The sequence below is a fragment of the Oryzias melastigma genome, linkage group LG13 (assembly GCF_002922805.2).
Source record: "Oryzias melastigma strain HK-1 linkage group LG13, ASM292280v2, whole genome shotgun sequence".
In the NCBI taxonomy this organism is placed as follows: Eukaryota; Metazoa; Chordata; class Actinopteri; order Beloniformes; family Adrianichthyidae; genus Oryzias; species Oryzias melastigma.
Window position 1 is genome coordinate 18,146,279 of NC_050524.1, and position 22,780 is coordinate 18,169,058.

General features: G+C 37.7%; 1 protein-coding gene across 3 annotated transcripts in view; it reads right to left on the reverse strand.

The window, feature by feature from the left end:
• Window positions 1-2,022: 2,022 nt before the first annotated feature.
• pafah1b1a (platelet-activating factor acetylhydrolase 1b, regulatory subunit 1a) overlaps window positions 2,023-22,780 on the reverse strand; it is a 30,495-nt gene continuing 9,737 nt past the window's right edge. For 2 of the 3 annotated variants that reach the window (XM_024277884.2, XM_024277885.2), the window contains exons 3-11: window positions 15,665-15,764; window positions 14,029-14,103; window positions 13,551-13,757; window positions 9,693-9,861; window positions 9,106-9,208; window positions 8,758-8,986; window positions 7,166-7,267; window positions 6,919-7,075; window positions 2,023-4,770 (exon numbers count right to left, since the gene is read on the reverse strand). In XM_024277884.2, coding sequence (XP_024133652.1) covers window positions 4,697-4,770; window positions 6,919-7,075; window positions 7,166-7,267; window positions 8,758-8,986; window positions 9,106-9,208; window positions 9,693-9,861; window positions 13,551-13,757; window positions 14,029-14,103; window positions 15,665-15,764 — 1,216 coding nt within the window. In that variant the 3' untranslated portion in view covers window positions 2,023-4,696. The remainder of the gene's footprint in view (window positions 4,771-6,918; window positions 7,076-7,165; window positions 7,268-8,757; window positions 8,987-9,105; window positions 9,209-9,692; window positions 9,862-13,550; window positions 13,758-14,028; window positions 14,104-15,664; window positions 15,765-22,780) is intronic. The other variant, XM_024277886.2, reaches the window with a different exon arrangement.

Sequence of the window (22,780 nt, forward strand, 5' to 3'; positions counted from 1 at the left end):
TTATATAAAAATGTTTTCTTTCATGCTATTTGCTGTTAAAAATTTATTTGTTTTCATTTGTTTGCTACCTCGCTGGGATTTTGATCATTAATATAATCAAGAAAACATAAGGTTCATTTAAATTAATACACAGTTCTGCCAATTAAAAATCTTTAACAATAAAAACTACTTTTAAACCTCCAGAAGTTAAAAGAGAGAATTACAACCTTTTTTTTTTTTTTGTAAAATTTTACTTATTTTTTTCCCCAGTAATGACTACAGCAACTTTTAAATGTGGGAATAACTGCACTACTTCTTAAAAATCAGATTTTTAGTGTTTTTACCCAAAATACTGTACTTGTCTTAACTCAATTAAAAAAAACAAAAAAAAAAACTTTATTTATCCCCAAGATGGCATTCTTTTAAAGATGCAGACAGTGGCTTTTAGGAGGTTTAGTCTCTGTACTTTGTTAAAATAGCCTCAGTGATAGAGGAGAACCTCAGCAGGTCATCTTAGGGCTCTTCACAGCAATTCATCAGTCTTAAACTTACCTCATCTTCTGCATCCAACCTCATGTCTTCCTTCATTACATCCATGAACCTCCACCCTCCAAGCCTTGTTCCTGTTTGTTCCATCGTCAACTTCCTTTAACCATCATGATCTTGTTAAATCAAACCATCTCAATCTGCTTCCCTGCATTTATCTCCAAAGCATCCAACATGTACTGTCCCTCTGATGTGCTTATTTTTGATGCCATCCGTCCTAGTCACTTTAAAGAGAACCACACCTACAGCAGCTCCAGCTCTAAAATATGTCCTGCACAACTAAAACAGAGTTTATAGCCACTCTGGACTTCCACATGAAAAATCATAGCTTCCATCTCTGAATTCTGTCGTAAACTTTATCTAGTTAAACAAAAATTAATGTAACATTTTCTGATTTTCTCTAGTAGCCTTCTTGAAGCAAATATAGGACCTATGGTCATCCTTGTTGCTCACAACTGACGTCAGCTGCTTCCACTACCGTTTCCCATAACTTCATTGTGTGACTCATCAGCTTTACTCCTCTGTAGTTTGGAGCTCTGTGTGTCTCTCTTGGTCTTAAAAACAAGCAACTTTTAGGCATCCTCCTCCTCTCAAAGTTCTTGTTAAACAGTCCAGAACATCTACTGCCATCTCTACTAAACACTTCCAGGCCCAACTACTTTTATTATCTTCATCCTCGTACCTTTCTGCTCCACAAAAGTCACCTCTTCTACTCTGTGCTGCAACATTCTCCTCATTCATCAGCTCTTCAAAGTATTCTTTTCCTCACATTTATGGAACCTGTCAACACATTTCCATCCCCGTAACCTACTGAACATCCTTTCATCTCAGTCACTCCACCTCACCTGTGTAAATCTACCTGTCCCTCCTTTACAAGTCCCCATATGCCATTTGCCACCTCCACCTCGTACTGTATCTCCCTATGCTCCTGTCCCACTTTTTCTTAGCCAACCCCTTTCTCCCATCTCACATGAACTTCTTCATTCCACCAGTCTCTTTATCTGCTTCCTTAATTTCATGACACACCAACTACCTTCCTCCCAGATCCCTGTCCGGTCATCTCCCAATCTTCCAAAATGTCCTCAAATCCCTCCTTAAAGAGGACACACAGCACTATTCCTTTGACAACTTTCATGTTTTCTCTGCATTTGACCTCTTCATCTTCCTCACTACCAGTCAGTCATTATACACACCACCATGTCATTCCCAAAAACATCAGGAATTTTTTTTTTATTCCCATAGATATTTACTTTTCTTTGTGTCGTTTCATTGATTCTATTTCATAACAAAAATTAAGTTCATTGTGAACACAACTGGTGTCGATTGACTAATAGGCAGTTAAAGGAAATAGTTTGCTTCTTTCTAGCAATTTTGAAGATGAGCAACGTTACCAAAACTGGTAAACATTTATAACATAACCATACAATAAATGTCAAATCCGCACACACACACAAAACCCCAAACTTTAAATGTGATAAATTAAGCGAGACACAGGTGCAAATTTTTCGTCTTTTATTATACTGCAAACAATATTGACATCCAGGAATTTTTGTTAACAGTTTGCTGTGTGAAGAGTGAGACCATAGTGGCAAAAACATCATGAGCTCTCCTGCAGGAGCTTGTTGTGCAGCTGGATGAGACTCACAGGCAGCGTACAGAGGACAGACTCGAGGCCACAGGAAACGACGCACAGACAGTCAGAGCTGCCCATCAGTCCCTTCTCGCACCAGACCACAGCAGCACAGGGATTGCTTGGGACTTGCAAAACAAAAACTTTCTGCTAAACAGCATAAGCTGATTTTTTTTTTTTTTCTTAATTATTACCAAAAACAAGCAGCATACATAATCCAGATTTCTGGTTAAACGCCTTCCTCGAGTCAAATCAAGGGAGTATGTTAAACTTGTGGTCTGCCACGACTTGGAGATCCTGAGAAATGCTTCGTTTTCAAAAGTTGGTCACGTCGGCCCAACAAACAGGCCGACTTCCGGATAATCTCGATTGTGTGGACAAATGTCCCCAGTTTTTGGCTTCAGCTAGGACATTGAAACACACAGGCATCTTCGTAAGCCATGCCAAATTGAACTAGAAAATCCTCAACTGCTTTTGTTATATCCAGTCTTTCTTACAGACACTTGGGTAGAAAAAAAACTTCATTAAAACAAAACAAAAAAATAAAAGGGACACATCAGTAAAATTCCCTAAAAAGAGAGGATTTGTCTCTTTTTGGGGGCCACTATGCCATTTGCGTTTCGAAAAGCATCACACAGAACAGATCAGACAAATCCAGAACTGTCAGGATTTATTTAAGCCATCTTAAGATATCGTAAAATGAACACTTTGGGAAGAAGTTGTCAAACTGCGAGAGAAGACCGATCCAAGCCTCACCCAGCTCTAAGCAAAAAAGGCAGTTTTGCAAATCCCCCCAAACTACTTCAAGCACACAAAACTCTTCGTCGTCAAACCGATTAGTCCGATAGAAAGATTTGAAGCTTTCATAAGAACCCCATTCTGACAGCTCTGCCTCCGGACGCAGGTGAACATGCAGCGGAGCCACACCAGCAGGCCACGGTAAAACTCACAGCAGCAGATCATCAGGACACACAGGAAGAGGACGACATGGCAAAGAAGCTAAGAGAAGACGTTATATGGCAGAGTTCTTTATTAACTGCAGTGGAATGAACAGGCAAAATTAGAGGTTCAAGCCGGAATCAGAATCATTTTTAATATGTGTATCTCAGATATTAAAGCTTTAGTGATCAACTCGCCAGCTACGTTTTTATTGGTTTCGGAAGAGGGGAGCGGATGTCTCTGCATTTATTTTTGACTGTTTTGCAGTTGCAGCTTCACCGAAAGCTCAACATTTAGAGGAAAACTGTCATATTTCGGATTTAGGTTCCAGTAACCTCCAAATAACAGCATTTCCTCACTAAATATCCCTATAGTGCAATGAGAAGAGACGGACAAAACTCATGAGAGCCTAAAGTTACACTTCCTATTATATCAAACTCCTGAAAACTTTATTTAAATTAACAATATTTGCACATCCCAGATGTCAAACCTGGGGGGACTAACTCGGACTCCTCATGCATTTGTGTTTTAGACTCGTTTCAGTGCTCTACTTCTTTTATTTTATGTTGCCATGGGGACACTAAGCATCTTGACCTGTGCCGCTTCAAACCCAGCTGTGGTGAAGCGGTTAACAACTGGAACAAGTGGCTTCAGCTCAAAAAACAAAGCATAAAAAAGGCCACAGAAATGAGTGAGTCACCCATCAAGAGCAACAAACACAACCGATGTAATCCAATAAGCGTGCACAGATGCTGCAGTGACCCAGGATGATCGAATCAAGCGTCCCTCTACTTCAGACTTCCTGCAATAAGCTTAGTGTAGCAACTCACAACACCTCCTATTTTTAAATGATCTAAAAGTCTAGCAGTGGTTCCATGTATAACCATAGCAGAAGCTGTTTCCAAGGACAACAGTTTGAGACATTGGTATATACAGCCGTTAAAATATGAACTGACTCCACATGAAGATGAACGTTTGATGTTATAAAGATTATCTCAGTAGGCGTCTCCTCACATCATGACCTCTTCACCGAGCCAATCCGACAGTGAGGGAGAGGAATTAAAGAAGAAGAAAAAAAAAACCTAAATAATAATAATAATAATAAAAAAATAGACAAAATAACCAAAACATAGAAAGACACTGTCATTTTCTTAAATTACCAGTTCTTAGTGCCCTACGTTTTAGACCCGGTGGAAAACACCTGCCTTCGGTTGGTCAGTAGGGCTGCGTGACAGACGCTCAGCCCCCATGTTAAACCTATGGTACTCCTAGACGACATTATGTAAATTTACAGTATACAATTTTGGGTTACCATGCAAGAATACTTTTTTGTGTAACATTTAATAGCTCGATCTACATCCAGAAATAATTTACACAGAAGGACAAAAGTTATTGGACCAGAGAGCGCAACGGGTGAGTAACCACTGTAGTGCAGCCGGACGTGACGGAGATGTGCGGGGCGGGGCGGGGTTTGTTTGAGTTAGGCGGCGACGGAGTGGGTGAGCTGGAATGTAAAAGGGGGTCGAGATGGCAGGAGGGATGTTGGATCCAGAAGATGCGCCTGGGTAGACATGTTAGTGGTCCAATTCTGTCGGGTCCAAATCAGCGACACTCCCACACTTTAACTGTTTGATCTACACTTCCAGTCACCACGAAGGGAGCAGCCTTATGGAAATCTGAGGATAAAAAACAGCATATAATTAAAGAATGAGCAGAAGAACAAATCGTAAAAAAAAATAATACAAGCATCCTTGCACTGTTTAAGCTGCGCATTAGTGCTGCCACGATTAGTCGACTAATCGATGACTAATCGACTATTAAAATAGTTTAAGACTAATTTAATAGTCGATTAGTCGTTACTTTATATTATATGGAGTGAGAGTGCAGTAAAGTTAAAAGTTATAATAGCATTATGCTAGCATTTTGCACTATTTTGGCTTTTATTAAGGTTTTTATGCTATTTTTGAGTTTAACCAACATTTCAGCTACATGCTAGCTGTTTTGGGTAATTTTAGACTTTTTCAGCTTTTTTAAGCTAATTTGGAGTTTAGCAAATATTTCAGCTGCATGCTAGCTGTTTTGGCTAACAGTTTTTTCTTCATTTTTTTAGGCTAATTTCATATTTAACTAATATCTTTGTTGGCTATCAGCTTTAGCATTTTCAGTTATCATTTTCAGCGTTTTCAGCTATCAGCTTCAGCATTTTCAGCTATCAGCTTCAGCATTTTTAGCTATCACTTTCAGCGTTTTCCGCTTTCAACTTCAGCGTTTTTAACTATTAATTTCAGCGTTTTCCGCTTTTGATTTTTTCGTTTTTAGCTATGAGTTTCAGCGTTTTTAGCTATCAATTTCAGCCTTTTTAGCTATCAGCATAAGCGTTTTTAGCTATCAATTTCAGCATCTTCATCTATCAGCACTAGCATCAGCAGACAAATTCAGTTTACAACGTTCACACTAGCATTATCGCATGTAATGCTATATTTCTCATTTTTAGATAATTTAAAGCTACTGATGTTTGCTTTACATCCAGTTTGTACCCAATGAGTCGACTAATCTGAAAAAAAAATCAGTGAATAATCGACTATTAAAATAATCATTTGTGGCAGCACTACTGCGCATGTGCATCCAAGCAATGAAGAACATTTTAACGTGCCTTTAAAGTCCCACTCCAACCATTTTTTAAAAATATATTGTCAAATTCTTCCCAGTGGTCTATTAAATTTGATGTGCTGTTTTTTTTTAACTCAAAACAGAAAATCTGTCATTTTCTAAGACAACGTTTGTGCAGAGCGGCAGGAGTTAATTAGAAATTCAACTCTTGAGTTGTGGGTGCTGAAATAAGCCTCTGCTGAGACAGTGAGCCTTCAAATTCAAAGACATAGAAACACCACAAAAGCGGTTGTCATTAAAACACAGCCCCCAGAGGGAGAGGGAAGGCCCCAGCAACATTTTTGAATGATCTCATGAACCCAGACATGTAAACGTAACCGATGTTTTGTGAAACTCTTCACAATAAATAAACCTGATCTCTCGACATCATCCATGTCTTCCATACATTGTAAGTGAGGTAACCACAGACACCGCTCCATGTAGCGATCAGGCTAAAAACATTAGCTGGTTTTCCTCCTACACACGGCCATGGCGTCAAGCAGGAACACATTTTTTGACAGAATCTGGTTCTGATTTATCACGGTTTGAATAAAGAAGTACTCAGAAATGCAGCTTTAATAATATATATTCTTCTACATACATCCTCCATTATGAGAAAATGCTACAAAAACATGTTACAAACCCCACTTCGTGTGGCACAAAGAAAGCTCTTCATCACTGAGGAATTCAACGTCTTTGTAAAGGATGTCTATAAACAGAATAAAGAAGGATACTTCTTTTGTTTAAGGAAAAGCTTTATTATCCCTTTTTACCCTGGCATAAAAATAAAAGCTGCTGTGTTTCTCTCCTTGAAATTGGATTTATCACATCAATAGCTCACAGTGATGCACTTAAACTAGTGGATGATTTAAGAAGACTGGGTTCAGCATTTATGCCAGAGAAAGGTTAGCTCCAGAGCTCCTCCAGAGAATTCCCCACCCTTGATCTGCTCTGAAGCTGCTGATACAAAAGGGGGGAGGTGGAAAAATCCTGGGGTATTTGCACTGCAGACAACTCAAAAGCCTCTGGACACAGGGGTGAAAGCTCTTTCTGAATTATTCAACTGTATTCTATAGCAGAAGTGTGTAAACCCAAACACTAGAAGAACCCTGGTTCCATGGAGCTCTGCAAGCCTCCATGGGCTACATCAGTCTGTTGAGTGAGAAGGTGCTTACCCATAGAGGTAACAAAGTGTTCGTGGGCACACAGGGTTTTCATGCAGCGCTTGTTTTTGTAGTCCCAGATCCTTAAGGTCTTGTCATCCGCACAGCTCACAATAAACTTTCCTCCGGGGTGGAAGAGGATGCCACGCACCCAGTTGTCATGTCCAACCTGTCAGACGGAGAATTCTTGATCACGTTCCTGACCATCTCCTTCTAAAAAAAAAAAAAAAAAAATGTGCAAACATCAGGTAGTTCTCACCAGGGTCATAAGGCACATGCCAGTGCTAACATCCCACATCTTGATGGTTTTATCTCTGGAGCCAGACAGCAGGAATGGACCAGGCTTTCCACTCTTCTTGGTCTGCTCAGGAGAACAGGAAGATGATCAATTAGGACACTTTAATAAATAAAAATTAATAAATATATGGTAAAAATGAAGTTGTGCTTCTAAAGTCATTTTTTTAATTAAAAAAGTCTTTATGTTTTTAGCATATCTTAACATTTTCTATATCATGGAAGAAAATATAAGCTGGGAACTTCAGTGATATGGAGGGTTTTGCTATGTGACCAGAACTCTTTTTTATTTTATTCTTTTTTATTATTTTAGATTTACAGGTTTGTTTCTCATGGCTGTATGTCAGCATTTATGTTTTCTTGAAGTAATACTGCAGACATAAACGTCTTTAGAGTTCTGCTTATCTTACTGTTGATGTGTTTTATGCTCACAAATTACACTTCTGGGTTAAAACTTGATAAATTAAAAGAAAGTCAGACAATAAAAATGAAGGAAACATTTCTTTCTGAACTGTTTTAGTTCAAAAGACGCCTGCATATGGTCAAATAAAATGTATCCAGTAAAACATTGCGATTAATCGTGACTAATCACAACACAAAAATGTGATTAATCTAATTTTTTTTAATGATCGACACCATTAGTTAAAAATACGTGTTATAAACGTACCGTTTAGTGAGCGATTATTCACAGATAATAAGTGGTTGGCAAATAACGTAACTACAAAAATTAATTGTGATTAGTCACAATTCATTTTTTCCCCAGGTTTGAGATTAATAAGTTGTATTTTTTTTAAAAGATAGTTTTTATGCCTCTGACCGCTCCACAAATGCTCACCGAGTCTGTTCAAGTTAACTCCTCCCAGGTAAAACTGCTTTAACAAGACACTAAACTTCTCATCAATTTGCAGAACAAAACTGCTTTAGATGACATTCAGGAATTTTGTGCATTGTGGACACAAAACCTACAAGTTTTTAGGAGCTTCATTTGCATAGCTGGAGATTTAGGGTGAAGGTGCATCAGTATCACTAACTAATAAAAGTATGTTTGGAAAAACATCCAAAAAGAAAAAAATATATAATCAGATTCTTTGTGGAAGATCACACAGACTGCTGCAAGGAGAACAGAAAAAAAGTATCCGACACAGTGACACTGCAGATCACAAGGCGAGCCTGTGCTGACTGCAGGCCATGTGGTTTTCTGTCTGCGCATGAAGAGCCGCTTCTTAACTCACAAGGCTGTCTGCCTTAACAGTGATGAAATCTAATCTCTCTGAATCAGAAACCTCAAATCTACCGAGGTCGGTACTGTAGATGAAATGAAAACGCACAACGTCAACTGATGGTGGAAGAATTCACTCATTTGGAGTGATGACACTTTATAAGATCAGGCATTTCCTGGTAAGTTCTTTTCATAGGTCCACAAGCCTTGTCTCTGTTTTATTTGATTTGATTCATTTCATAAAGATAGTAAAAGTTTAGCATGAAGATGCTGATATCAAAGTAACAGATTGAACCAGGAGAGAACAAAACAACCAAAGGACACAGGCAGCTATTGACCTCAGATCCTGTGGCTTCCAGGATGGTGGGAGAGGCGCTCTCTGGCGCCCAGGAGATGCACTCCACCACGTGCTCGTGCTCCCGTAGTTCAGCCTTGCATTCTTTGGTGGCCACAACCCAAACACGAACCGTCTGGTCATTGGAGCAGCTGGCAATCAGCGTCCCGTCCTGATTGGGTCGCACCATGCGCACCCACTCTCTATGGCCTGCAAAGGTCTTCACGCAGTAACTAGAGAGGGAGGAAAAAAAACAAATCAAGAAATAAACCAATAAAAATAGACAATGAAAGAACAAGGTCGCCCTACAGTGAAACAACATGTGGTTTTTAAGAATAGTTTATTCTCATACCCGGTTGCCACCTCCCACATTTTTATGGTTTTGTCCCTTGAGGCAGAAACAATGTGATCTCCGTTGGGCATGATGGCTACAGATGAGACATTGTGGTCATGTCCTGCAGAAACAAGAGTGACAGTAATTAGAAAATGTAACGTCAAGGAAGCTGTCTCTTTACAGGGGATTATTTTTCCATGGGGAATAATAGATGCCTAATTACCAAGACCCTAAGCCATTTTTAATCTCTTGCATGAAGTCAACAGTAAATACCCTCTAAAGGGCTGTTTTACTGTGTGTAAATGTGTCGTTTCTGTGCCATAAAACACAACTAACCAGCTGCTGGTACACAATGTTGAAAAGAGAACACGATTTACTGACTTCCTCTGTAGACTTAGTGTTTTTCCAAGTTGCCAAGAGTTTAAAAAAGAGAAAATTGTAAAAAAAAATCTAATAAATGACAGATCATGGTATCACAATAAAACATTAAATAGAAATCGTCGAGTTTACTAATAACTAAAAAAAGGTAGCATGGTTGAGTCCTGAAAACCTGTGGAACTTCACTGGTGTTCAGACAGCAGCGGAGGGGAAATGTGTTCTCTTACCATGCATGGTCCTGATGCACTCAAAGCCTTGGAAGTCCCACAGTTTGATAGTCATGTCTGCAGAGCAGGAGGCCAACAGTTTGCCTGTCTGGTCAAACGAGATGTCCTGCACCGAATCTGTGTGGCCTTTCAACGTGCGCTCAAAGTCTCCTGTCTCGTAGTCCCACACCTGAAGGGCAGAGGAAAATCCTGTTACCTTTCAAAATAAATGTCAAGGAATGGACTGATTTTGTCAAAGTGATCAAATCGATTAACTGCTTTTTTTACCAATGAAAGCTTTTCTATTTTTTTCTTGAAATAAAAAATATATATATACTATAGAAGTTCCATTTCTATTCATTTTTATGACAAAAAAGCTTACTACTCAAATTTGACAAATATACCAATATTTAATGAAAAAATGTGTCAGATATGACATCAAACGGTCAATCTAGATTGAGTTGATCCAGTATTTTGTTAGTAATGCGGGCATGTTTCTAAATCAGAACATTTATAACACAAGTAAAGCAGATATCACTATTAGGTCTGAGAACATTCAGCAGACAGTAGAAGGTTCTTGTGCGGCGCTGCCAGCTGGAGAGGAGACAGAATATGGAGGTAACAGCAGTACGCCTGAGTCTCAAGCGTGAGAGAGCCGTTACATCTGTGGCTTTGGAGCAGACAGACGGTTTGTCACAGAGGGATAAACCCCACTGGGTTCTTCTCTCAGGGTGAGAGGATTTGGCCAGACTGTGACATAAAGACCCCCCACATGCTGTCCTGCCTCATCCTTATAACGCTTTTCCCCCTTTCCCAAAAAGGAGATACAGAAGGCGTACAAAGTGAGCAGAGAGAGTCGTTTGTGTGTCTGTTAACCTTCTGATAGCATCTGAAGGACATGAAATCCATCACCTACCTGATAGACAATACTTTAGGCAGTGACAATTACTAAAATACCATACACTTTCTAAATGTGTCCATTTTCGAAATGTATTAAATTATCCTTCATTTAAAAAACACTCCAAACTGTTACACGAATGACATTTGAAGGAAATTCTTTGTTCTGGTCAAAACGAAAACCATTCCTAATCCTGATGATCCACGTTCTTTCCAATTAAATTATGGGATTGGCACATGAGGAAAAATTATATACAGCTGCAGGAGAAATACGTGAAGTATTTGGAATTACTTGGTTTTATGCATAAACTGGATGCACAATTCTGTTCAATACAAACATGAAAACATATTTTGGTGCGATTTAAACAGGTAATGTTTTTTCCATCCATTTAGACTGAATGATTAGAAGATTGCTTACTATTTAGTGATGTATTCACTTCATAAAGTCACAGTTGTTGATTTAAGCAAAATTTCTAGTAAAGTTCAAGTGAGGTAAAGACAGTCATCTGAGGCATTCTGACGTTAAGAACTGAAACTTGACTCAAGCAGAAAAAAGTTGGTTTGCTTGTAGTTCCAAACATAAGCACTCAGAGCGCTGTGTCTTGTGTTGTTATAATACTTTTAATAAGAATAAATGCCAAAAGCAACTTTAGTGGGGAACATGATTGAATTGATCTGGTTACAACTGACTTAAAGAGCAACCCCCACTGTCAATCATATATTTGCATGTTTTTTTTAGGGTAAAATATTTAAAGTGTTAGCACTACTACATATTACTCACTAATATAAAGAAACAAACTTGAAATGTCAATGTTAGCTTGGGGTTGTGAGGGGATGTAAGCTAGCGGGAGAAAGTGTAAACAAAGGGATGATGGGATATTAGTGGAAGATTACTCCAACACCTAAAGTATTGCCCACAATAAATAATTCATAAACGACACGGGCTTTTTGATTTTAGCTAAAAAAAAACAAAGTAATCATAATTAAAATACTAGCGGGAAAAATGTTAAAATAGAAAAAGTGGAACTTTAAAGTAAGAACGTTTCTTATCATGTAAAGTCAACAGATAATGATGCTGATTATGTTATAAATGCTGATATCAACACTTAACAGGAAACTTGACCTTTGACAGTAACGTGTCGCAGCTGTCAGACCTTTAAGCTGTGATGACAGGTGAGACTCAGGTCACACAAATATAAAAGCCTTCACAGCTTTAAGTCAGCAATGCATCTTCATTGTTTATAATATGTATGTCACTAAAGGAAAACACCATTACTTCCATTGTTTATTTGAATTAATTATAAAAAATGTTAATTTAAAAGATCCAAATTAGCAGTTTCTTTTTCTCATCCAAATTAACTACTAAAATTGATCAGATGAGACTTGGTAGATAAAGAAACCTCAGCAGTTTGATTGTAATGCTATGCAACCTCAAATATGCCAAGCACCTCTAATGAAAGCTGGCAGCCTTTCAATTCTACTCTTGTGTAAAGAAGTCTCGTCTCTGCCTAAATCTCTCACACAGCTCTTGAGGAGGAAACGTGCACAAAGCAGAGTGGGGCCGGGTGGCAAAGACGAGGGAATCAGCAGAGGATGAATCAAAAAGATGGCAGGTTTTTCAGAATCCAAGGTCTGACTACTCCTGGGGGATGAATGGCCGATGGAGGATAGCTATGGCTGGACAGCTAATGCTTTAATTGGAAGATACACAAATGAGGCTGCTTGCTGAGTGGTGGGGGGTGAAAAAAAGGGTGTTAAAACAGGGAAAGGCCTCCCTATGGTGTGGAAGTGGTCCAGGAGGAAACATACTAGAGTCTGTTACTGTCTCATGAATAAATTTCATATGATAAACACTTCCGTCAAGCACCACCATGACGTGGAAAGATGCTGGAGCTGCACAAATAATAAAAAAAGAAACTCAAGCAGAATATCAGTGAGTTCATTATTGGTTCTAGGCATAAAGAGATGACAAGAGGACACACTTCATCTGAAAGAGTCAGGGCATCAGGGGAAAAGGTTGCAGGAAGTGAAGCGTAGAAGAATGTACAACAGTAAATGACTGACCAAAGGGTTTGTGTGGTACAGCAGCTGTTTAACCAACAAAAAACTCAGAGTCAAAGCCTCGTTATACAATATGTTAAGATAGCACCATAAAACCAGCTGCTATATAGTGAAAAGCTTAAAAAAGCCCCAATAATCTGTAATTTTGGAAGCTGAAGATTGCATCTGCTTTTATTACAGGTGATAAATGTCATGGAACAAAGAAGGGGCCGTCCAAATGACTGGAATAGACCAAGATGATCAAACTAATAAGCTACAGGAGTTTTGTATCATAGACAGTAAATAGAGAGATATGGATTGATCATCCCTTCCTCCATCGCATTCCAAAGAAAAACCCACTTTTTTTCCATTTCATTATAACTATTAATTAAAACTTCACTAATCAGGCGTTTTTATGACTTACTTTGTAAATGATGCTTGAAGCAAGTTTTCTAAATGAGTGACATTATCTGTGATTTTCTACGACTACTGAAATAACAGGATTTTACGGCATAAACCTCTGTACACTGAAAAACTTGTCAAATTGTGTCTTTTAGCTCTCCACATTTGAAAGTAAGAAAGCTAGGGGCTAAAATTGATTTATCTTTAAGAAAAGATCAAGTATTTATAGCACCTAAATGGTTAAACATCCCATAGCTGCATATCCAAGGCCCCATTAACGGTTGGTCTTTAATCACAACTTTAAGCATTACCTTTTAACAGTTTGAGAGTGTGTTTTGAATGTGTTTTGTTACAATTTTCAAACTAAACAGAACTTTGTTAAACATTTGCTTTGCTCCATAAGGTCTTTCAAAATTCTTCTATCCTTTAGTACAATCCATGAGATCTTTTTAACACAGGTCAGATTTTTACCACAAAACTATATAAAAAAAATTAAATAAAAGACAACTCTTCCTTTGTTAGGTGATGGACGGTACTGACCTTTATTGTTGCATCCTCTGAAGCAGACACCATGACACTGAAGACTGGATGGAAGATGACGCGGGTGACTGGACTTCGGTGCCCGCTCAGCGCGTACCTCTCTGGCGGGCGTGGGATCCACTCTTTGGGGTCTCGCTTCTGAGTTACAGGCCCACCGAGGGTAATCTCTTCTTTAGCTTCATTCAATTTGGACTCAAGTTCCATTACCTGTTTATAACATGCAGATTTTCATGTCAGTAAATTACTTACATGAAGACCGTAATGCACTAAGAAGACAAGAAAACCATCAGATTTACAAAACAGAAACTGAAGCTGCTGCATTTGAGCTTTTTTAATAAATTAAAAAAAAAAAAAAAAACATCACACATGTACTATTTGATGTTTCTCAACCAGTAGCAGATTCAAGAGAAATGTCATGAACAATTCACAAGACTTTAATCCCCACAAGCGTTCTCTAAAAAGAAAGAAATCCACAAACCTTCTTTTGTAATCTGATGACTGAGGTCCATTTTTTTTCCAAAAGACCAGCATATTTCTTATCCAATTCTTCATTCTGCATTAAAAAAAAGGAAGATCAGGCAAAAGAGCATCCAAAGACATGGATTCAGCATGATCACTGCCCCCCACCCCAGTCAGATGAAGGCCAGTTGTGGTGGTATGATGAGATCTGTAGCTACAGACAGAAAAAAAAACGAGAAATGGCAATATTTACACAGCCATAACAGGCCGAGACTGGTTGCCAGGCTGCGCCAATTTACTATACAACACACACATCTATGACATACACATACAAAGACAAACACACACACACAGAGTCCTAATCCTTCTCACACACGATAATCCCCTGCGGAAGGTCTTAGGCAGCTTAAAGCCACGCAGACCCAACGTTGGAGGCGACGGTGGAAGTCAACTTGTGGAAGTCCTGGCAGGCATGAACTTTAGTGCACCTGCAGATGTTAAACTTCAAGATGGCCCATTTTATATAAAGAGGAAGGGAAATTAACTGCTTCATAGTGTCAGGTATGACAAAACAAAAAGGAGATACAATCTAGGTGAAGTATAGTCTAATAGTCAAATAGATTTCAAGGGGGGGAAAAAAAGACCAAACAATGAGTTTTTGAAATAAAAATTATGTATTACAGATGCAAACTTTTGAAAAATCTCCATAGATTTCTTTTCAAAACACACACACACACAAAAACACCAAACAAAAGATTTTCCTGTATTTCAAATCCACATTCACATCAAAGCAACACAATTCTCCTACTACTGTTCTTGCCCTGAGGGTCTTAAAACATCAAAAATCCACACTGACAGACAGCTCAAGTTTCAGTGAGGACAAAAGAACCGCCACAATTTCATCTCACGGAAACAAAGAAGATAATATTTGTGGTAAAAGAAGACATAATGGGTTTCAGTTAAGAGAAATGAAGGATAACGAAACATGCTGAAAAATCAAGGAATCTTGTTGGAACAAGTCTAATCATCTAATCAGCCATCTGCCTGGACGTCCACACATTCAAAACGGCTCCAGACTTTGAAAGGTCTGCCAGCCCATTGGCAATTGAATATGTTTGTGTGTTTGCATGTATGGCCAGAAATATGCCCCTTCTTTACCTATAGATTTATTTAAAAAAAGAAATAAATAAATGACCATAAAGGAGTACAGAGAATGGGTTGACCTCAACCTGTATCTCCAAAGAATGTGGTGAAAACACTAAAGATAAAAGGATAATACAGTTCTAACAAACAGACAGAAAAGGAGCTGAAATCCATTTGGATGTTTAGTGCATGGCTTAATACTAACACCCAACAGGGTGCAAAGATCCCTCTGTGCTATTCATCTATTATTCATCTTACTTTCACGGAGAATACCTGCTAGAGGAGCGGATAAAGGTGCAGAATGGGGTATCATGTGAAGGCAATGTGGATGATCATGTGCTCTAAAGGGCAGCGGAAGAGCGAGCGAGATGACTAAAAACAGCAGGAGGAAAGAGGTTGAAGGACTCTGGCAGTAATTGCTGTCTGGCTGTCTGCTACATATGACAGACGGAACTACGCTTTCTCACCGACAATGAATGGTCAATGAATAAAACGTTAACAGATTTGCTCACCGTTATTTTACTCACATTGTCTAATTCCGCCTCCTTCTTGAAAGTGGAGTACGCCTCTTCATATCCGTTGGAACGTAGATAATCAGCTATTGCTCGATTTCTGAAACAAAAAAGAAAAATATTTCACACACAATAACAACTGCCACAAAAACAACTAGTCTGACACACTTGGATTGGTCAAAACAAGCTCAGAGTAGCCAAAGGTGCTACACAAAGATGGAAATTTGCATGCTGCCTCAAACAGTCACTCTTTTATCACCCAATATGATAAATAGGTTTTGCATGCATAAATTCAGAGCAACACTCGGCTCTCTAACAGCAACACACTCCAGCTCTCACTCGTCCGTCACACCGGCCTTCACACGAGGCAAACTGACACCTAGACTTTTTATATTTTCAGATCAAATGATGATATAAACACAGAAAATAGCATGTAATATGAAAAACAGTTGCTCACATTCTGAAAGGCATGTTAGAGAGGCAACATTCTTGCCCACTTCTGAAGAATACATCTAGATCTGTGCTTTGAGTTAACTTATGGAACGGTTTGTGAATCAAAGGAGCATTTACATGTTCAAATTCATAAATCGAGAAGACAGTGATGGACAAAAACACAACAGAAAACAACTTCTGCTTCCTCAAACGTCATACGTTTCAGGACATTCTTCTTCTTTTACCCTTGTTTGACATGAAGACAGGTTTTGCGTGTGCAAATATTTAGTCTACATGTAAACATGGTCTGTTGCTATGAATATATACTTTCTATTAAAATGCATTTTAAAGCTGTACAAATGGATTGTACTCCTGAAATATCGAATGCCTCTACTCTATTATTGGTCTGATGCCATTCAGCACACTGAAAGCTGCAATGTTTACCTACATTTCTTGCATATATTTAGGCACAATCTGTCAGTTTGTGAAAAATACCTAAGTTGGATGTTTTTACAATATTTAAAGTCACTGCTTTACCTTAAATGTCCTTTATCATCAACTATTAATGCACCAGCTAGCTCATATGACACAGATGATTTAAGATGTTTTTTTTTTCTAGTACAATATAGTGCTGCAACTAACATGATAGTCATCGACCAGATATCTTCTGGTTGGTCTCTTAAACCTCATTTTCAAAAATAAATCAATTTGACATCTTTTAAGTGATGTGTTTCTCACCTTAAAGTTTACATGAACATTAAAGCTTCATAGAAAATCCGTCAGTAACATGCTAAGATGCTAACAATGACGTCCAAAAACTCACAACAGCTGATTAACTAAAAAGCCTCAAACCTTAAACATTTGCAGAGTAAAAAGTTGTGTACAGTTATAACTTCAACACCAATTTGTTTTATTGATAGTTTGCAAAATCCTTTATTTACACTTAATACTCACATGTGGCAGACCATAGTGTGCAACACAGAAGAACCAAAAAATAACCTAAATTCAACCCTAGTCTTTGAAATTCTTATTTCTTGTTTGCTCATTGTTTATTTCATCTGATATGACACATAAATGCAAAACATTGTGTGATCTTTTTTCTCAGCATTGATTTTCATAACAAATCTTTGCAGCCATGTTCTAAAAAATACACATTTTTCAATATCAGCTGTGATGATGCAGCCTTTACTTGTTATTTTTAACCATAAAGAGTTCTTGTCTGTCCAGCAGCTTCCCCTTAAAGGAAAAACATGCCAAATACATATAATCTGATATCTCATAAAGGTGAAAAAAATGCATTAGCAGCAAAAACAAATATGTCAGGGAGTAAATTACTTAATAATCAAAAAATAACACTTAAATACCTCCTGATGTTTAAAAAAAATGAAGAGAAAACAAGCCTATTGACAATTTGGCCAAAACACTGAGGAAAAAACATCAGATCTACAAATAAATACTAATGGAATATAACAAAGATTGTAGGTAAAGCAGAGCTCTGCAACAGCTTTGGTATTTAGAATATGTGAGGATAACTATATGACAAACAATAGAAGACTCAGGAAAAACTCAATCACAAAGGAAACGGCTTTTCTCTTCCCGCTTTTGTCTTCTGGGATGCTGCTTATAAATGCAGACACAGCTATAGTACACACTCTTACGTACACTCAGAGGATGGGCTTATGGCTGCAGACTCAGCAGCAGTTCAATTTATCAAGAGTTATTAATGTCGTTAAAGTCAAAGTCTTAACAGTTAAGCCCTTTTTACCCCATTTAATTAGCCTTTCTTTGAGAGTGAAGAAAGGTGATTTACCACTGTCTCCTTGACCCTCCAAAGCAACATGTCAAACCGTGTAAAAAATGGTCTGAATGCGATGGCTGCAATTTACTGTTTTTAGAGTAGGCAGTGTCATTTCTTGATTTTTTTGACTGGTCTTGACTCAATATAATCGTAAGTCAACTAGAGGTTGAATCCAATTGGGACAAATTTACAATGGGCTTTTGGGTGTTTTCAATTAGCCGAGTTCAGTCCAGTGCAATATTCTCAACAATTGTAATTTATATTAAAAAAAAAATTAAACTGAACGTCAAACCATTGCTGAACACTAATTTTCCACTTAGTAACTAACACTAATAACCAAGTTTAACTGTACAATATCTGCAAATCACATTGGTGCAACTCAGTGTGCGAGACTTCAAGAGTGTTAAATAGAAATTCAAATTAGAGAAGTGAATTAGATAAAAGGAGAAGTAAGCAGTTTAGCCAATACTGAACACAGCATGACTGATGGTGTCAATAAATACTTTTTACAACAGAGATAAATAGAACATCATGGAAGAGCACTGAAGCACAGGTGTTAGATACCAAGACGGCAAACGACACTGGATGCCACCGACAGGAACAAGGGGCTAACATGCATGGGGTTCAAAAAAACAAGTCAAAAGGACTTTAGCAGGTGGAGGAATTCTTAATTTCTGTTATGACTGGTGGAAGGCAGGGATGGGCAATAGATCAGTGCTCAGTATTGATTGCAAAATTTGAGTTTATCTGCCTCGGAGAGATGCACAAAAAAAAAAATCACAGATACATGTTGTTCCTAATAAATCCTTGGCACTGGGAAGCTTATGATTTATAGTTATGGCTAATAGTCAGTAAATAGTCTGAATGTTTTCAGATATATTTTCAAAGTTTTAAAGTGATACTTGTTCCTATGAGATTGCTTGCTGCACGCTAAAAAGATCAAGTACAATGTGTTTGTACAGTAAAAGAAAAGTGTTGCATTTCTTATAAAGAAACAAAAAAAATATAAACTTTGTGTTATTGTAGACAAATATCAGAATCGGCAAATATCAGCTATCGGCCACAGGGGAAACATCGGTTATCTGTATCAGCCGGGAGAACAACAACAACAAAAAAAATCTATTCTACCTTCAAACTACGAAATATTACATTTTTGAACGCATTTACACATCAAAATGGCTCCTCTGGCATTTATTGAGTAAAGCAGTATTTGAAATTATAGGAAAAATATCAAGTATTTAGTGTTTTATATCCTCTTGAAAAGGAATTACAATACAACTTCAATTAATATAAATTCATGAACTGTTACTGTACTTGTGAAAAGAGATTAAAATTGCAATTCAGGTCAAATTCTCAACATCCAACAATTATTTTTAATAATAGAATGCTACAAAAATCCAATATTTTCTTGGATGACAATGGAATGAAAATGTTTATAAAAACTTGATCTCAACATTGTACTGCTAAGCATGAATGAACTTATTTCATGTATTCATATTTTTTATTCCTGCTATGCTGACAAAAATACATATTCTCCTTGTGAAACATTTTGGTCCTTTTATCTTTATATAAAAATATCAAATGTTGGGGAACAGATTTATAAAAACAACATGTTTTTATTTTATCCTCAAGTGTTTAAGAGGCCAAACAGACTGTCAGGCGTACAATTCTTTGAGCTGCCAATATTCGGGGGGTTGTGGGCACAATCTGTCAACCCCAGACTGTGTCCCCCCGTGCTCTCTGTCAGTGCTTAGCATGGAAGCACCAGTTTCTTCTCCGCATCAAAAGCCTTATGATTACAGGAGCTGCCTTATTAATGCTCAAGGTTAACAGGAGGTTAGCTACTCCTCTGAAAACCTGCTGTAAGAAGACAAAAAGAGGAGGGAGGAGGCTCCTGTAAGTTTGCACAGATGACAAAAACGGAGTGGATTTGGTTCAGTAGGTATACATGCTCATGAGCTCCTGCTCTTTAAAGAAAGAGATGGTGCAGAATAGTCAAAAGGACACACCATCAGATAGGTCCAAGACACAAGATGGCATTTTATTCAATCTTTTAACATTTACTAGAACAATAAACTAAAGAATATTTCTGTTTAGACTTGTCCAAAGAACAAAAACAGAAGAGTAAATACAATCTAGGCCAGTATTTACACACCTAACTAAAAAGCTTTGCCAACAATAAGAATTGCAGCACTAGGAGGAGTCCACCCTGACACAAAGCCCCCATCACTTCCATAAACGTTTTTATATTCTTTAGCTTTTAAACTCATACCAGGTGCAATTTTAAAATAGATCAGGTTACTTATAAATGAACAGAGAAAAAAATAGAACAGGTAGAAAAAAAACGAGAGGTGCACTTCTGGCTACAGACTGAGAGCAACCCAGCTGGTTTCCATGGTTACTGGCAGCCCACATTTTGATGATATGATCAAGAGATGCAGAAAAACAGAATCTAGAGATTATAAGAACAAAAAGTAGGTAGAAAAGGGTGGGAAGACCAAAACAAAAAGTACCTATACAAAGAATCAGCATAATTGAAGCGAATGGGCTTTCCATGTGACAACATTATAAATGAACCCATCGATGATCATTTGGCAGCAGGTCAAAAACACCAACACGTCAACTGTACTTGTACTATTGCCAGCCATTGTCTTGCCACAGCCTTTACAATGAAGAGCTTCACTGTGAGCCAGGGAAACAAGTCAAGCTTCAATCTTTTACAAGTATACATCAGAGTATATTTTAGGATGGCACCCTCCAGGATCCCAATACTTCCATATGATTTAGTAAATTGTATTAGTTAGATAATCAGCCTCACAATTGTATTTATTTTATTTTTTTTTCCAAGTCTAAATCTCATTTCTTTTCTCTTTTTCCATCTTCTTCCCTCGCCCTCTGCACTGAAACTCGCATGCAGACAAACCTTCATAAATTATTCAATTTTAGCAAAATAAAGCAACATTTATGATATCATCAATTACATTTTATAGCCCCTCAAACTGCATTCTCAGTTGCTTCATTCTCATCTTTATTTTCAAGATTCTCTCTTTGTGCTGTCATAGACAGAAATGTCTCCAAATGTAATATTACTGCACAATGCACTAGTGGTTCTATTATTAAAAGCTGTCTATCTTTCTCAACCTGGACCTGCTTCTGTTTTTTTATGTAGCAAAAAAATGTTTATATGAGAAAAGGTTTATTCTGAAAACACATGAATACACAGACCATATATGGAGTTTTGTAAAAAGAAGTAATCAAGCTGATCAGTCCAACTCCAATCAGTTTTTAATGCTCAAATAAAGCAACAATATTTACATAGTAAAATCACTCATATTGTCCATAAAAATCAGTGAAACAAGCAGCTGTGACCCAGTTGTGAACTGGCACGGTTTCCCCGGGGTTTCTGCAGTACCACTGACCGTCTTAAGGGGTCACTGTGCTGCACTTTTCAACCTACATTTGGTATATTGCGATAACCCTCATGTTTGTGGGACAAAAACCACATTACCACATTAAAAGTGCCAAAAAAAAAACAGAACCACAATGGATCGCTTTTGTTCCAATACCATTGGCTGCCTCTGGAACGCATCGCAGGGCTTTCACAGCTTCGATTATAATGGTTTCTAATTGAAAATCCATCCTTAAAAAAGTGTTCAATGGGACTAAATCTTCATTATTTTCATACGAATTCGGCCTGAAGGTTTTATCCAAAAATGTTTCAATTTGTATTTTAATCTGCTGTCATCATCTGAGGCTACAACAGTCCAATTATTGGACGCGGCTAACAATTCTCCTCCCTTTGATTAGTCACACATACAGAGATAAAGTTAGATGAACCACTACACCCAGAGCAAAAAGTTAGCCGAGAGCCCTGAATAGTCAGTGCTAACATGTGCAATCGAGTGACAGAAAAGTTGCTTAAGCAATAAAAATATGTAAACTGGCACTAAGCTAAAATTATCTAGCAAAGAACAGCTGACAACTTCAAGGCAAACCTCACAGAAAAATATCATATGATAGGATTACCCAACTACCCAGTTACAGACAGAATTATGTGAAAACTGTTCTCTTTTATCTTGATTTAAAGGAGCCTTATAAGCAAACAAAGAAATCCCCACATTATTCTGTGATGGAAAAGTGTCTGAAAAGCTTTGTTTGTCTTAAAGCCAATTACCACAAGGCAATCGGTTGGATTTGGTGGTGGTGAACAGAAAGGCAACCATTACGCAAGTTATTCAAAGCTGTAGACGGAACCGACTTCAGAACTTTAGTGGGGATTGCAAAGAAAAACACCATCTTATTTACCCTCTTATCCAACTGTCAACATAAATAACATGCACTAGATTTTACTTTAAAGCAATGATTTAATATTCAAAGCAACAAAATCTAATCACACTACCTCATCAACACAACAAAAATACACAGCAATTATACAATAGTTTATATTAAATGTTTTCTGTCAGATTTAACACTAAGCTCAACAGAGTTTGTATTACCTTTTTTTGATCCACATAAAACCTAATTTGAAGTCAAAATGGCAATGAAATAACTGTTCTGCTTAGTATTAGCCTTTTATAAAAAATAAACAAACAAAGCAAAAAGAATGACTAGAAATTATTGCTACAAAGCGAGTTGTGACCAACATGAGTTCGGAGCACAATACATTAGAAGAGACAAAAAAATATCTATTTTTCATGCGTTTCTTTTTATTAATATCTAAGAAATTGTTTGAGGACTGCATAACCAGGCTGCCTGCCATAAAATGCAGCAGTTTGCACCTGTGCTGTGCTGAAAGTGGTACATTTCCTACTAGGTCAACACAACAGGGACACTATTGTAAAAGAGAAATGCATGCATCTTAAGGGAAATTTGTATCCATGTAGTTT